Source organism: Pezoporus wallicus, unplaced genomic scaffold (assembly GCF_028554395.1).
Source record: "Pezoporus wallicus isolate ANWC-B61680 ecotype Strahan unplaced genomic scaffold, APGP_CSIRO_Pwel_v1 contig_1181, whole genome shotgun sequence".
NCBI lineage: Eukaryota > Metazoa > Chordata > Aves > Psittaciformes > Psittacidae > Pezoporus > Pezoporus wallicus.
In genome coordinates this window covers 672,563-689,249 of record NW_026641428.1, presented here as the reverse complement: position 1 = coordinate 689,249, position 16,687 = coordinate 672,563, and the positions used below count along the sequence as shown (strand labels likewise).

The window sequence follows — 16,687 nt, the reverse complement described above, 5'->3', positions numbered from 1 at the left end:
CCAGAGTACCCTGCAGAGCTACGTGTGCTGCAGCTCCAAACAGACACCATCTTCTCTTCCAGGTCTCTTTCAACATGACTGTAAGTCTCTCCTCTTGTGAAAAAAACAGAAGGCATATTGTGATAAAACCAGTGGGGCTCAGTGACATGCTGGAAATGGAGATTGATCCCCAGTGCGGCTGTAGCTGTCAGGCAAAGGCTGAGATGAACAGCCCAAAATGCAACAACGGGAAAGGATCGTTTGAGTGCGGGGTGTGCATCTGCAGCCCAGGGTACGTGGGGCCACACTGTGAATGTGACGAGAGCTCCCTCAACACCAGCTCCTGCAAGGGCTCAGCAGAGCAGAGCTCCTGCAGCGGGAGAGGTGACTGCTACTGCGGGCAGTGCGTCTGCCACCTCTCCCTGTATGGAAAGGTGTACGGGCCACGCTGTGAATGCGATGACTTCTCATGTGTGAGACACAGAGGGCTCCAGTGTGCAGGTATGGTCCCTTGATGGTATTTTTCATGTCTGCATTTTAGAGTTTTATTGTCTAGCTCTTAGCTGTGAGCTTGTGAATCTGCATTTGCATCATATCTGCACTTGCACTCAATGCTGCATAAAGTGTACTTTACCATTTCTGAGTGATCTTAAGAAGCAATTTTTAACTCTGTTTTCAAATTTAAAAATGAGACACCTTTAACCACTCCATAGCTAGTCTAATTGGTATGGCTTTACTGGGCCATATTGGCTACCATCACACTCAATCAGACTTTTAATGGCTATTGATGATTGTAGCTCCAAGAAAGTTTAGGTGAGTATATTGACATACATCTGACATACATACATGACATTAGGTAAGTGTATTGACAGTGTACAATTTCACTCCGACATCATTATCAAAGCATAGCAATATTAATTGATTAATCTTAATCACTTTTTAGGATAATTCTGATCTTTTTAGAATTTTAACACAGTAACCTCTATTATTCTTGGTTTGCCTTAGTGTCCTTGTTAGTAGGATATAATCAGAATTTGAGAATTTGTTTTTATAATTGTTTTCCTGGGCTATGCCATTATAAATCAGAAGTGATTCTACTAAAACAATGGGAATAGTTAAACTGTCAGGAACCAGCAACAAGAGTGCTGAACAGATAGGCTGAAATTCTGCTGCTATAAATGAAAGAGGATTTACTGATTAGGTTGTTTACTGTTGGGAGATACGATCTGTGTGGAGGACTCCAGTGAAGAGAATGGAGCTGCATTTGGCTTACAGCCAGTCTAAGTGAAAATTTGATCCTCTGGCTTAACACTGCAAATGCTGTGGGAAGAAGAAAGACGTTTAAGAGTGAGAAGAGTTGGAGAGGGGAAAATATCTGCTATTAAGGAGAACAATTTCAAAGGCTATCATTCAGATTCATACTAAGAAACTGATCTGAAGTATAATAAATGTTTTTTCCAGGTAATGGTGACTGTGACTGTGGGGAATGCATGTGCCACAGTGGATGGACTGGTGAATACTGTAATTGCACAACTGACACCAGAGCTTGCATTGCTGAGGATGGGACACTGTGCAATGGGAGAGGCGAATGTGTCTGTGGGTCTTGTGCTTGCACCCATCCAGGAGCTTCAGGCCAGACTTGTGAAAAATGTCCTCTCTGCGGTGACCCTTGCAGTTCCAGGCGGTAATGTGCTAGTTTTATGTTTGTATCATCCAGGTGTCTCTTTCCTATGCTGCCTCAGCAGTGTGCTTACTGTCACTACTGTAAACTGGATTTACAGACCAGAAGCCAAGAGCTTTTTTGCCCTTTGAGAGGCATAGTCATGACTTGTACATCTACCATTTATTGGTATTGCTCTTGTAAAAGAGCTTTCTGGAATACGATTTAATCCTCTTCAAGCAGCAGAAGTAAAGCATCACGCTTCCACTGCTGTCCCTGGCTGTCCAATTAACCAGAATGGTGACTTTATGTGATAACATCAGATAAAACCAGATGAATCTCCTTCCAGTTCACAGTACAGATTGAAATCATCTCAGTATTGCTGATACAGCAAAAATGAGGACTCGCAGAAAAAAATGGCATTTGTATTACTGCTCTCATGCCTATGAATAAGGTCACACTGCCTGCTCAGGCTTTATACATGTGAAATTCATAGTCCAAATTCAGTTAACTTGGGTGAATCAAAGAGGCCCAACTATGATAAATTAGGTTGCAGTCTGGGGATGAAATCAGTGGGTAGCTGTATGTCATATATAATTTGATGATAAATTGATTGTAAATGGTCAAGTGTCTTCTGTTCACTGAGCATACAAAATTTATGTAACTTTCCTGCTGTGATGCATGGTGTATGCTACAGTGCATGATAGGAAAAGCAACCAAAAATATGTGTGACATAAAGCTGACCACTCAAAGTAAACCCATGCTTATGCTTGTATTTTGTGAACTCTTGCAGGGCTAAAGTCAGCCCAAAATAAGCAGGTTTTAGTAGAAATTTAAGCTAGAAGACAAATCAGGCTCCACAGAACGTGTTATTAATGCCCCTATTTTTGCTTGCTGAGTGCCAAGTCAGTTTAAGTTGCATTAATGTTTCATGACGATGTCATGTCTACTTACTCAGTTGAAGCTCATTTCTCTTCCACAGCCACTCTCCACCAGTGTTTTTCGCATGTTTGCTGTTGCAGCCAACCCTGTATCTGAGATGAGAAACTCTTCTATGGCATGTGATTAAATTGCCACTTATATTAGTGCTGAATTTGACCCACAAAAGTGAGCCTATAGGTTTGTTCAAAGCTTTAAATAAAGAGAAATTCTGCATGCAACTACTCTAAACATGAGGGATAATGCTGCTGCTTTCTTCTGCCCAATTTGGCAGAGAATAAGAAATATAAAGTTACACAATGGGCATTACATTAGCCTATTTAAACATGTATATTGTATGCAGTGTTAGATCTTTTCTCTCTGTTTCAGTGTTTTTCCTTGCTGAAATACAAGGCAAGGAAAGTCAAAAGAGAGAAAACATTGGGAATACCTGAGTAGGGTAACTGAGAAAGCTGAAAGACCAGGTCAGAGGGGATGGAGATCAATGGCTAGGCAGCTGAGGAAAAGAGTGGTTGTATGAGAAACATGGCAAATATGACAAAAACACCAACAACACTGAATTTTTCTCCATGAGATAGAGGCTATCTCATTACCTGCTCGCTTTTACTATTTGGCCATCTCCAGAGTGAGTGGTAAGGTCATCTGCATCTTGTGAAGATAATCTCTGCAGTCTCAGCATATTCCCATGGATATATGTAACTCAGTGCAACAGGAGATGGCCAAGGGTTTTGGGGATGTTTTGTTGCAGTTCCTCCTTTTCTTTCTTTTCTTTTCTTTTCTTTCTTTTCTTTTCTTTTCTTTTCTTTTCTTTTCTTTTCTTTTCTTTTCTTTTCTTTTCTTTTCTTTTCTTTTCTTTTCTTTTCTTTTCTTTTCTTTTCTTTTCTTTTCTTTTCTTTTCTTCTCTTTTCTTCTCTTTTCTTCTCTTTTCTTCTCTTTTCTTCTCTTTTCTTCTCTTTTCTTCTCTTTTCTTCTCTTTTCTTCTCTTTTCTTCTCTTTTCTCTTTTCTTTTCGCAATCAGTCCTTCAGGCTGCTTCTCAGAGTCTCAGCCCATCAGTTGAGCTGAAGTTGTTTGTAAAGAATCAGCAAGATACATTTTGCATCAGAAATTTTCATATATGAATATTTCACTGTTTTCTTTTTCCATGAATAAACTCTGGATTTATTAAAATCCTCACTGAATTTCTGGGAAGATTTTCAATGATTTCTAAAGGAATTGGTTTAGATTCTGTGTTTTGAAAGACTATTGCAGTCATTTCACCATTAAATAAAGTAAACAATTTTACAGTAAATTGCATTATTATAATTAGGATCTAAGTAAATAATTCCTGAGACAAATAATTGCATTCAAGAGACATCTGCTGAGATACCTGAATAGTGTTTTAATACATTATTCAACAGAGTTTCAGCAAAGGAAGAATTATAGTAGGTGCCCCAGCTTGATCTCTCTGAAGTCTATTTCAGATATTGTTCATCCAATAGACATTCCTTTGGCTGGTATTTAGCGTAAGCGTAGTTCAGAATATTTCTTTTTGAAAATGAATGTTATGTGTGAGTAACTCCATGTCTTTGATAGACCGACATGAATAATGTTGCCTGGGGTTCTGTCTGGTAGCTAATTAGCTGGGAGAGAAAAGAGGACAAGAAAGAGCTTATCCACAATACCTTTATTTGGGGGGGGGGGGGTGTTGGTGGCAATACCTATCATATTTCTGAGAACTACAGTATCCATAGTACAAGACCTTTTGTTTAGCTTCCTTTTAAAATGCAGATGCATACGCTCAGGCTTTTGTATTGTTGCTTTGTGACAGGCAGAGATTGATGAGCTACTGAATTATTTTATACAGGAGTTGTGTGGAATGTCACTTGGCTTCCGATGACAAGTCACCGGGAGAATGCAGTGAAAAATGCAAATTGGTTGATGCAACTGTCAGCACCACAAAGGGTTTGTACACTCAGTCTTCCTTTTCTGTGTGTGTGTGATTAGTGATAGTTTCCACTTTCAGTAGCAGAAAGTAGCCTCGTTGTTCTGCCATGGAATTGTATTAAGGCTTATGAGGCAATTGCTGCTTTTCTACAGTTCTGTGGTAAGTAGGAAATACAGACCACGGCTGGTATTATCCTTCCCGGTTAACTCATTGGATCATGCCTGCTTTCTAAGCAGTTTATGTAAAAAGCATAGGATTTAATAAATCAGTGGCTAATGAAGGCCCCTCAGTTTATATCATGCCTGTACCAGGAGCTCCAGTGTGGCTTTTTTTATCATACGAATGCAAAACCTGGCTCCAGTCCTTATGCAGACTCTTAATTACAGCTGGCAACTAGACACAGCCCTTTAACCTGTGGCAAAGACTTTTCTAGTATTCCAGAGACTAAGCACATCTTTCAGTTGTTTGCTTTAATTCAAAACTGCCTTCCATCAATTGGAATTTGTGGAGTAAGAATTAACCTTGAATAAAATATTGCTCTCAGGAAAAGAAAAAAAAAGTAAAAGAAAAAAACCACAACCAAAACCCCACCAAACTTTAACTGAAATAGTGCATCTTTTTCTTTACTGTAGCGGAAGGGACTTGCCTGTTCAGTAGGCAGTCTGTACTTATTCTAATGGCAATTCTGGTCTCTATCGCATGGTAAAATGCAATTGTTAGGTGAAGCAGGACATAGCTACAATCTATCCACATCACAGATGTGGATAAGCATTAAGTAAGACATATGTAAGAACTAGGATGACAATGCAGAATGCTGTATGCACATCTAAGGTTTGTGCCTACAAACTGTTGGAAGCCCATTCAGAGCTGCATGTATGCATGCATGCATGCATAAATTTCACTGATGTTCAACAAAGATCTGCCTTTTGGTTTTGATGTCATTACTCCATAATGCAGAGCTCAAAAGTTGCAAATGTTGCCTTAATGAAAACTAATTGTAATGTTGTGGTTTTATTAAAATTATTATCATGCTTTGCCTTCCTAGACATCAATATTTGTTTATAAACATAAAATTGTCCTTGCAAGCTTCAAAAGCATATAAGCACTATTTAGTAAAGTTTTCGGGTTGTTGTTGCCAGATGGCATATATTTGTGGCTAGGAATATATAATATATTCTACTTTCAAATATAATGAATAATAATCAAGAGCAGAAACAGTTGCTTACGTGGCTCTGTTCACATACACAGAGGTCACAGGAATATGAGCATGACAACACCATCTCCTGTTCCTGCTTATTTCCTTTTTCGCAAGTCCTGTGCTTCGCTGATTGGGACTGTTAGTTACCACTTTAGATTTAAGATTTATTTGCAGCAGTTACAGCAACTGCTGTAGTGAGGGCTGGGTAACTGTTCCCATCCTAACCCCTCAAAACCCCCCCCAAAACAAATGAAGAGGCTGTTGCAAACTCTGTTTCATCTTAAATGCTTGTGTAATAGCTCAGAGGATTTGGCAGAAAGGTTGCCTCATTAAGAAGTCCCGAAAGGTAAAAAAATTAGTTTTCAGAATAATAGTAAAGCACTTATCCCGAAATCAAAATTGTTTTACCTAAACAAAAAAAAAAAGGATTTTGAAAGTGGTATAACTAGCCCACCACATATTTCAGACAGATTATTGAGCAGCTTCATCCAGTAGCATACTGCTGCTTTCTGGTTTATATTTCAGTTTCTTTAATGCTTCAAGGCTTTTTGAAAACTAGAAACAGCTCAAGGTTAAATAAAATATTAGCACTTTAAAGATTTGCTTTCTCTTTTGCATGCGTATGTCGCAACCCAATGACTGGAAATGTGGAGCAATAAAAAAAGCGTAGGCTTTGCATTTTCCTTTTTCATGGGAATGCATGTTTTAGCCTCTGAGCCTGCCTGGGGATCCAGTAGGACACAGGATGGTACAGCAACTCCAGAGGTGCTGATGGGTTCACATTTACTGGGCTTATCTCCACAGCAGGCATCACTTTTGAGTCTTTATTTTCAGCCATTTTTAAGATTTGAATATTAAATAGGGATAATCCTCCTTTGCCAGATGGGTGTAAGAGGAGCCCCTGTTGCTCTACTTGCTACCCAGGAAGAACCGATTACTAAAGTGGCTCCTGCCACCACCCCAGCCACAGGGCACCAGGCTGCTTCTGCCACAAGCCCAGTATGGACTCTTACACTTTCCTCAGAGAAACTGAGTTTTTCCTACCCTAGAGTGTTGACACCACAAAAATTCCCAGTACAGCAACAAACTGGATGCTAGAGCCTGAATAAATCCCTGTGTTAGCACTGCTCTGTTGTTCTGACTCAAAGTGACATGAAGCTGTTCAAAACCAGCATTTTGTTGAGCAAAGGACAAATAAGAAAGGGTATAATGACATTTAAATTTGCAGTCAATTTTTGGTTGTTGTTGAATCTTTTATCTAAGTATCTGCTAAGAAATAGCACCTTGGAGCTCCAGCTTACCACTCTTACACAATTATTCTTCCAGTGATTTTAAATACCACTGAAATTAATGGAATTAGGTTGCAGGCAGAAGTGGGAGAAGTATGATGGTTTACTGCAGAATGCAGAAAATTACACAGGTGCAAATTACAGCAGTTTACCTACCTAGGCAAATTTTAGTGCTGATGAACTGAAAATCATGTATGCAATAGTCTCTCTTAGTGATCCTTCATCCTAAAAATAACATCAGAGAAATGAAAATACTAAGCGTAAGCAGCATTTTGAATGGCTTGAACTGGCATCTTTGCTTTAATTTCTTCATCCTTGCACACGATCAGATTTCTTCTCCCCTTGGTCTGAAATTAAAAGTTACAATTTAGATATAACTAATATATTTGCAGTTACTGCCTTTTGGATGATATTTGGAATATGCCTGCAAGTTTGTCTCTGCCTTCAGGACAGCTAACAACTATCCTTTTCCTTTTTTTTTTTTTTTGAGCAAGCTAATATTCTCTGGATGTTCTTGCTTGAAAGAATTGGGAAACAACCAATATTGCAAAACTTGTGACAGCATTACTGGAGTTGTGACTAGTAATGAGTGCTATTAAATCAGCACACTCAGTCTGCAGTTTGTGGCTCTTCTAACAAAACCAAATCTTGTTAAATCAGCAAGTCTTGTCTGTCTGTCACCTTGATAGACAACACATTGCTCTGCCACTCAGGACAGGCAACAGGTTAAGTACAAGAGTATCACAAATCATTAGCATGTTTCCATTAAAATCTACCCAGATGTGATTATCTTTTTATAACAAGCAGAGAAAAGGTCTCTAGGGCAGTCCCCTATTTATACTTTCATATTTTGTATGGTGTTCAGCAGTGCTGTCTGTAAGACCAGACTTTCTGACAATAAGCAATATAGACAAAAACACCAGAAAGAAAAGTGAGCACTTTTTTAAAAGCACTTTTTTAAGCACTTTTAAAAATCCATATCCTGTCTGATTCCTGCTTTGTATTTCATTACTAATTTTGAGAACTTAAGATTTTCAGCACAGTTGCTTATGAAATTTTAGAAAGAGTTTTAAATGGCTAAGAAATAATGGAAAGTGACAACTATTTTTAAGGAAATGCTTGAGAAATTTACTGTTTTTTCTTACCTCTAAAAACAACACCTAAGAAGATTTTCTAAAAAATGTATTGAAAAGCATACCTAGATTTCCAGTGCTGTAAAAATAGTGGGTTATACGGAAATATAGTAAGTCTTCAGCCCCAAAGGTATTGTGAGGTCAGATGTTTTGCTCTATAAAAATACTATGTAATTGTTAGGCTTCAAATTACGGTATTTCTGGCTCTGGACCTGCAGTCTCGATTTTCAATCATTTGCCTTACATTGTCTCTTAGAGCCAGCTTCCTCCTGCCTCTCTGTTCCCTGTGGATGAAGTTTTCTCAGCAGAAAAGGCTTCCTGGTTAGAAATTATATGGAAAAAAAAAATAAAATATATAGATTTTTTTTTGGTGCAGATCTGCATGAAATTGAGAGACAAATAAATGGGGCCAGAGTGTCATCTCAGATCACTTTTTATCTGCTTCCCTCAGAATCACATTACAAAGATCCTAGAATCACAGTTTCTGTTATTAATCTATATTTACCATTGTGACAGTGCTGGACACGCTAATCTTTGGGAGGGCTACTGTGGAAGAAATAAATGCAGCCCTTTTAACATTATCCATTGCTGTATGTATGTCTACTTCTGAAACATAATCTAGACATGGTAAGAGTAGCTGTAAACCAAAGAGAACATACTGTTTACTTTGTCCTGTAACTGGGGACTATTACATTTCCTATACAGCTGGTGGTAAAGCATCTTGGAAGCACTTCCAATTCATTGAAATTCACAGTACACTATGTGGTCAGTGCAGATTGACAACACCTGAATCTGCTCTTTGAAGATAGAAGTGGAAAACTGGAAACAAAACAAAGCTTGGGTTAAAAGAAAGGTTGTTAAATTTTGTAGAAATTCTGAGGTTATTTCTGCTTTCATCCTTCACTCTTTACCATCCACAGATGAGGCTGTGACAAACACAATGCCAGCAGTCTCTTTTGCTATTACATGTTAAATTTCATCTGATTTGAACAATGACTTTCTCTCCTTCCCTCTGCAGATTATTCAGAGGATAAATCCATTCCCTGCTCTTTGCAGTGGGAAAATGAATGTATAACCACATTTCTACTGGCTGTGGATGAACAGGGAAGGACAATCATTCATAGCATAGAACAGAAAGGTAAGCGGTGAATATTGCTTTTTCTACATAAATCGAATTTAAAATGCAGGCAAGGTGAGCTATCTAGAAGCTGAGCATTTTTAAGCAGCACTGAACTTCCTTGTGTTTATAGCTCACTTCTGCCCAGCTAGAAGACCACCTCCTCAAGTACTTGTTTCATGCACTAGTAAAATAAATACTTGGCCTTTAATGAAAGATTGTCAGAATGATCCCTGGGCTGCAAGAGTAAGTTATTTTTTCTAAATCCTTGTGTAAATCAAAGATGATAATACCAAATGTCTTTTGCATTATATGAGAAAACTATAAGTCACTTTGAAATTACATATATTTCGAAAATGGACAAATATCCAAGACAATCTAAGTGGGTATACCTGATGAACACATTTATAATTACCTTTATTGTTCCAGTACCATTAAGTTTTGAATATTTTACATAACTGATATTCAACAGATCTCTTTATATCCTTTCATTTTATTGCTACTTTATTTGCTGCTACTTCACTACTGATGTTTCATTAAAGCTTCTAATTATGTAGGACAGAAAAGAACACAGACACTGCTTTTCATCTGCCAAACACTTTAGTTTCCAGGCAATAAAAATACTTCTGTTTGTTTGCTTGTTTTGACACACCCAGTGTCTCAGGGTTAAATGTTTTTTAGTTTTAGAGAAAGCAGATTTGTAGCCTTGTTCTGTTAGCACAAATGGCACTGATTTTTTAACCCTTTCTGAAGCCTTTGTCTAGCATACATGTTAGAATAAAAGTGATCTCACTGCACAGATAAAAGCAGCTTCCACCATAAGAGTGTTCTGCTGGAACTGTAACCTACACAAAACCAAAGACAGTTATAACAAAGCTAGTACTAAAGAAGCACATCCCTTTGTAAACTACACCCCTAAGAGTCAAGAATTTAAGAGTAAGATTTTTCTCTTTATTAAATACATTTACTATGCATTTTATGTAGATCTGAATAAAAGAAAAAGTGAAATAAATATCTTAAGGGAGACCCAGCTCATTAAACCCTGTGTAGTGGCCCTCCCATCACTCTACAATAACCAGCTGTGTAGTCATATGCTGTTCAGCTCCTGGGCCTTGAAGCTACTGCGCTGTGGTGGCTGCAATGTGTGCAAACGTGAACTGAGATAAGGCCTCCAGAAAAGCTCTATCCAGCAGCTGTTAACTGACACAGTAAACTACCAGGGGAAGAAGTTAGCAATTAATTTTTGTAACATTTTAATGCAGTATTTTTCAGCCAGTTTCACACTTAGCCAGTTTAGCAGCTAACAGGAGAAAAACAACATGGACTTGAAGTAAAAGGCATGCACAGTTCTCAGTAAATGAAAAGCCCAGCATGCCTCTTGGCTGTTTTTGATTGCCTAGAATTTATTGATTAGATATCCACAGTCATAATTGTTTTTGTTTCCACAGATTGCCCACAGCTTCCAAATATTCCAGTGATAATGGTGGGTGTCATCCTTGCTATCCTTCTCATTGGCATTGTTTTACTTTGTACATGGAAACTACTGGTGTCAGTTCAGGACCGAAAAGAGGTGGCCAAGTTTGAAGTGGAAAAATCAAACGTTAAATGGCAAACAGTATGTTATGAATGAATTTTATACAAGATTCTTTAATTTAGTTGCATGGTGCACAACAGCCTTTAAAATCATCTGTCTTGGTTTTGTTCTTTTACATTGATAGATTTTACTTGTAGCTTTTCACTGCATACAGTATTCCATAAAGTGCAATTAGGATTTTTTTAGGTATGAAAAATAGCTAGAATTTGATCACCTGGTTTAATTCCTTCCACATGTCAAAGCATGTAGATAACATTTTCTATTAGTTCTTTTTTTAATTAGTACCTTAACTTTGAGTAATCTTAGCAAAGTTATTCACTGCCTATGTGATTATCAGAGGTGTACCCCTCTTCCTAGAAACAGAGCCCATTTTAGGAAAGAGACATTACTGGTGACCCCTGTGTAATAATGTAAGCTGACTTACACAGAGCAGCAATGAATGTAGGCTGTCCAAAATGCAGGTAAAAGAACAAAAAAATTCAGGCCATATTTCCTATCTATAGCTTGTGGGTGCTTAATGCAAGCTTTTACCACATGTTCCCTTTTCTTCTTTCCTTTCTGCCGTTGGCTTTTTTGTTCTTTGCAAAATCTTTAAGACTTCTGAGGTTCTTTGGAAAAAAGTATGTTGAGTAAGCATTTTTGGTGGGTGTCAGAAGGACAAGTGGTATGCTGGCTTTCTCATATTAGTGAGATACCAAGCTCCAAAGACGTCAAAAGGCATTATTACACAATACGTGCTTAGGGCATACCATTTGCTTCCAAAGATATTCTGGATGATAAAAGTTTGCATGGATTCAAAATGTCTACAGACAAATCCATAAGGGGAAGACAGCCCCTCTGACCCTGGAGATTTGTGAAATGTGTGTCAGCTTTTCCTTGGCAGCCTGATTTGCCCGCTGTTGGAAGTACATTGCTGGGCCAGGCAGGTCTCTGGCCGGAGTTTCTCACAAAGTAGCATACAAATCATCTTCTGCACATCGGGAAGCAGAGTGATACTATCTGGTGCATGTACAACCTGCACTGTAACGCTGGGTCAGGAATCATGGACCAAAATGATCCCTTTACTGCAGAGTGACACTCAAGGCAACGGTATGCAGCTACTTTTGCTTGCAGCTGAAGCTATGACAAAATGAGTTAAACATTGCCTGACTCCCTTTCTTCTGTTTGTGTTTGCTTCTTTTTTTTTTTTTTAGGAAACAAATCCACTGTACAGAGGCTCAACAACCACTTTTAAGAACGTAACTTACAAGAATCAAGAAAAGCAAAAAGGGGCCATGGCTGCAGATTCCTGTTAGCACCTCCAACACTACAAACTTAGTTTTACTGGAAGGAAATCTAAAACCACTTGTTTCTTCTCAGCTGATTAGGTGATGTTTGTTTACACATTACAGTGGTATAACCATTTTGTCAGAGAAAATCTGTCTTGTGTTGGCAAAACTATAGATAACATATGAATGGTAAAAGTTAGAAATATTAAAAAAAACACACCAACTTTAATATTAAAGCCCTCAATCTTAAAAAAACCAAAATAGCATCACAAATATTTTTATTTTTTTCATTAATAGTGAGGATTTAAAATCATAATATGTATATTGTATAGCCTATTTTGTGAAATTAGGTATATACAATGAGCTGTATACTGAATTCCAATCCCATATATTTGTATTAAGGAATGTATTTGTACCAGTCTATTTGGTGGGCTGGATTAAATTTTAGAAGATAATTTTTTCAGGAATGCAGCTTAAACTACTGAGGTTAGAGGTTCCTCATAGCACTTGTGTGACCCAGTAGTCTTTCATCAGAAACAAGTAGTATTATTACCCATCTTCTGTGCACCTAAGGTATACAGAAACATCTCTCTAATTCTTCTTTCTTGCTGTGTTTCCCTCTTTCCTTGTCCTTGTTGCTGTTTGATGTTCTTTAAGAAGCCAGTCCCTGCGGTTTTCTCAGGGAAAGTTAAATCAAGCCCTCATTCACTTGCAGAGTTGTTTCCTGTTCCAGACATAAACTGCTTTTTCTTTTTAATTTTTTTTTCTTTCTTTCTTTCCTTTAAATTCCAGTAGAGAGGATCCAGAGCAAAAGAGAAACAATTGTAGATTAGAGACCCTGGTAAAGAAACTTTAAACCAGAGGATTATCAGAACTCCATTTCACCCTTTAGGCACTCAAAATAAACCTTGCATGCTGGACCATTACATGAACAGTTGCAGAAGCCCTTTAGATGCGGGAAAAGATCACACACAAAGACTCAGTATCACACACAAAGACAGTAATCTTTTGTTGATATAACCAAAATTGTGAGGTTCTTTCAATGCCCAGCACTCAAACCATTTATTCATGTGTGAAATAATGTATTCAGCTTTTTTTGGGCCATTTTCTGTTTTTTTTCCAAACTGAGTAACAAACAGATCTATGGATGCCACTTCATATTCATTTCCAAGACAATAATGAGCTTTTTAAATCTCAGTTGTAGCTAGTTACTCCTGACTTGCCATAAATTCTTAAATTGTAATGCCGTTATCATGCATAGAACCAGGGGGGAAAAAAAAAAACAACAACAAAATCAGCAAACATGCTGGCATGAAAAATTACATTATTGGGCTATTTTAAACTAACAATATGTACTTTACTTTTTAATACCACTTTTCATCTGCATTTTTAGTACTCTGGAACAGACAGTCAAAATGTACATATGAATGTACTTACAAAAGAAGACTTCTTAGACATCAAAGGTACATTGACACAGTCACAAACTTATGTACATTCCCTATAGTAAATCATATATTTGAACTAAAAAACTTGATGTCCATTTTGTAATAAATATTTACAAAGTCTGTGCAACTTCAGTCTCTATATCCTCTACAGTTCCTGGATGTGAGACTGATATATTAGCTAGCTCTCACCCACGCCTGTTTTAGGGCCTGATCCAAAGCCTACTGAGTCAATGGCTACAGATGAGGATCTAGTTTCAGTGAAACTATTAATTTTGGTTTACAAAGATTTTTTTGTTTAAACAAACTGGTTAATACTGTCTATTAGTGGATTAGAACCGATAGTATATATTTCTGTGCGAAGATAAACAGTATCAGATGCCTTTGGAAAGAAGGTGATACTATAACCACATATTAAATACAAAATTATTGCAGTGTGAAGGAAATGATGGCTGTCATTAAACTGGAACAGATTAGTTACAGGTTCACATCTGTACCCTTCAGTATTTCTACGTATCTCATAGTGGAAACTGTGCATGGACAAAGGCTTGCATCTGCAGCCCTTGCAACCACTAAACTCCCACAGATGTCAGCGCAAGTTACATGTGGGACCAAATCCTGTTTTCCTGGCACATGGATAAACTGACAGGAGGCAAAAGTGGACCCTGAATTTTGTCTTGGATTCCAATTGGGTCACCATTGCCTAAGGGACTAGGGAAATCTGGATTTAGTTCATGTAATCTGTTACTCTTTTGTTTTTCAAGTAGAAGTTAACAAATAACAAACCTTCTCTGAAAGAAATTACAATATTTTTATTACTTTTAAAGTAACAAAAAGCTATACTGTTTATTAAATACCTTTTAAGTTCTGTTTCTGAGAAGGCTGATTCTGCTACTCAATATTAGGGTTGAAAGTCCTTCTTCTGTAGGTCACTCATTTCAATATTGAAATGCATTTCAGTATTCAAACATTATTAACAAACTGGTGCCCGCATTTCATATCAAACACTTGCTGGTCTACATTCCCTGATCCTAGAAGAGGTTTCATTTCACAAAGCTACCCACTCTCTTCCCATCAATTGCACCTTCTCATCATGAGCAAAGTTCCAACTTGGTATGCAGACAATGTTTACAGTTCAATTACTCCTTCTAGCAAAATATCAAAAATGTACAGAAATCAGGCAGTATGTTTTGAGATTTCACTGCTGTGACTGCCTGTACAATGAATGGTCAGTGCACCTTCAAAGAATTCATCAGAAGAGAGAAGGGCTTGGTGAGGAAGGTCTCTGTTATTGAGGGATATTAAAGAAGTAGGCTCATGTATATGAGCCATCCTTTTAACAGCAATAATTTAGATAATAAAATTTTACTAAACCCTCAGATCTCAAGAACTTTCAAGACCCTACTTGGCATTCACCCTAAAAACAAGAGTGGTGTTCATCTTATTTTTATTGACTATATTGCTTTTATCTTGTAGCATTTGTACCAAAGTTCACCTTCTTTATTTTTTCCCTCCACCAAACGATGAACGGGTTTGTGTGTGGTGAGTGAGTCTGCTGATTTCATGAACATTGTTTTGTCCTGAGGCTGGACCTTGAGAGTGGCCAAAACATTTTTTAATAGTAATACTTTTATTCACTGAAGAGTTAAACTGAATAAAATAATCATAAGCAATTTCATGGTATTTGTGTATCTTTTACACCCTGTAGAATGGTAATTTCAGTAATACATGTCAAATGGATCATTTTTCATTTAATTTATAAAAGTCGCATATTAACCTGTATTGTATGTGTCCAGATTGCATTTAACTTTGTTTTGTAATATAATTAGCGGGCATGGAGCCTGGGATACACGACTTGGATGTCAAGTGCAATACCCTCCATGTCTTGTCTGCCTTTATAAAGGAGTTCAAGTTTGGTTTGCAATAGGCACAAGGGAGTTATTGCCCCATAAAACTTATCACACACAATCTAAAAGTAAAAAAAGAGACAATTTTTATCGTAGTCTAGCTGAAAGAAACAGGTAAATGCTCCAGCTTTTTTTCTGTAAAAAAGGAGCTATCTAACCTTGAATAAAGATTGTAAAGTCAAATGCCTTTTTAAATGTATTTTATTGTTCTTTCTTCATTTTTCGTTTTGGCATGTGTCTTTATCATTGTTTTCACAAGATTTGATGCCTCTTAGCAAATATATCGTGCTTTGGCATACCTTAGACCTTATAACTCCTCCCCCTGCTTTTTTAAGACAGCACATGAGATTTCACATCTGGATTTTCTTCTATTTTTGATCTTTTTACTTTTTAAGGAAATGAGTTAATGAATGAATGCTGTAAGCAACCTATTTCTGGAATTCTGATTGATTACATATGGCATTCTTTTATAGAGTGATCCCTAAATTGTGTAACTTGCTTAAAGCTAAATATCCATCCATTCCTCAAGTTTAACAGCCGTAATATATTTTTGGAACTACACAGCAAAATGCATATTTTCTCTTTAATCTCTTCAATTCCTTTTTTTTTTTCCTCTAATGAAAAGTCATGTATTTTGATGTCTGCTAATTTCCTCTGAGAAAGAGAACATTCCTCTGCACTCCTGACAGAACTGTACTTAAACTTCATTGTATTCTCCAGGCAAACAGTAAAATCATTCTCTTGCATTTCACAGTGGATTGTAAAAACTGAAACAATTGCATAATGTATACTCATGGCAAGTAATTTAGAATGTATGCTAGCCTGAAAAGTCTGTACTTTTTTGGTGGTTTTTGTTTGGTTTCAGGAATGGTTCATGCTTAGAAACTTCTGTGTTTTCACTGACATACACATGTATCAGCTAATATTGACAGAGAGATAAAAAAGCACAATAATGACAGGTATTGTACATAACTGTAAAGGCTTTGGCTTTTCAAAGGCCTTGGTAGATGACAATTTTGTTTCTTGAAGATAGCTCAGCCTCTCTCTTCTGCCAATAACTATGCCAATGCAAGAAAGAACCAAAACCTGATTTTCATTGCAAGCTGTCCCTTCTTTGTCCTATTTATGCTACAGTTTTAGTATAAAACTATTTATTTTTAAAAATTCAGTCTTAGTTTTTTTAAATTTTAAATATTTTAAATCGTGTTTTTTACTTTTTTTTTAATTTTTGATCAA

The 16,687-nt window shown here is 37.1% G+C and overlaps 1 protein-coding gene across 3 annotated transcripts in view; it reads left to right on the top strand.

The window, feature by feature from the left end:
* Positions 1 to 12,217, top strand: part of ITGB6 (integrin subunit beta 6) — a 30,459-nt gene extending 18,242 nt beyond the window's left edge. For 2 of the 3 annotated variants that reach the window (XM_057423851.1, XM_057423852.1), the window contains 6 exons: positions 63 to 480; positions 1,441 to 1,663; positions 4,423 to 4,520; positions 9,142 to 9,261; positions 10,689 to 10,855; positions 12,028 to 12,217. In XM_057423851.1, coding sequence (XP_057279834.1) covers positions 63 to 480; positions 1,441 to 1,663; positions 4,423 to 4,520; positions 9,142 to 9,261; positions 10,689 to 10,855; positions 12,028 to 12,129 — 1,128 coding nt within the window. In that variant the 3' untranslated portion in view covers positions 12,130 to 12,217. The remainder of the gene's footprint in view (positions 1 to 62; positions 481 to 1,440; positions 1,664 to 4,422; positions 4,521 to 9,141; positions 9,262 to 10,688; positions 10,856 to 12,027) is intronic. The other variant, XM_057423853.1, reaches the window with a different exon arrangement.
* The last annotated feature ends 4,470 nt before the right edge of the window (positions 12,218 to 16,687 follow it).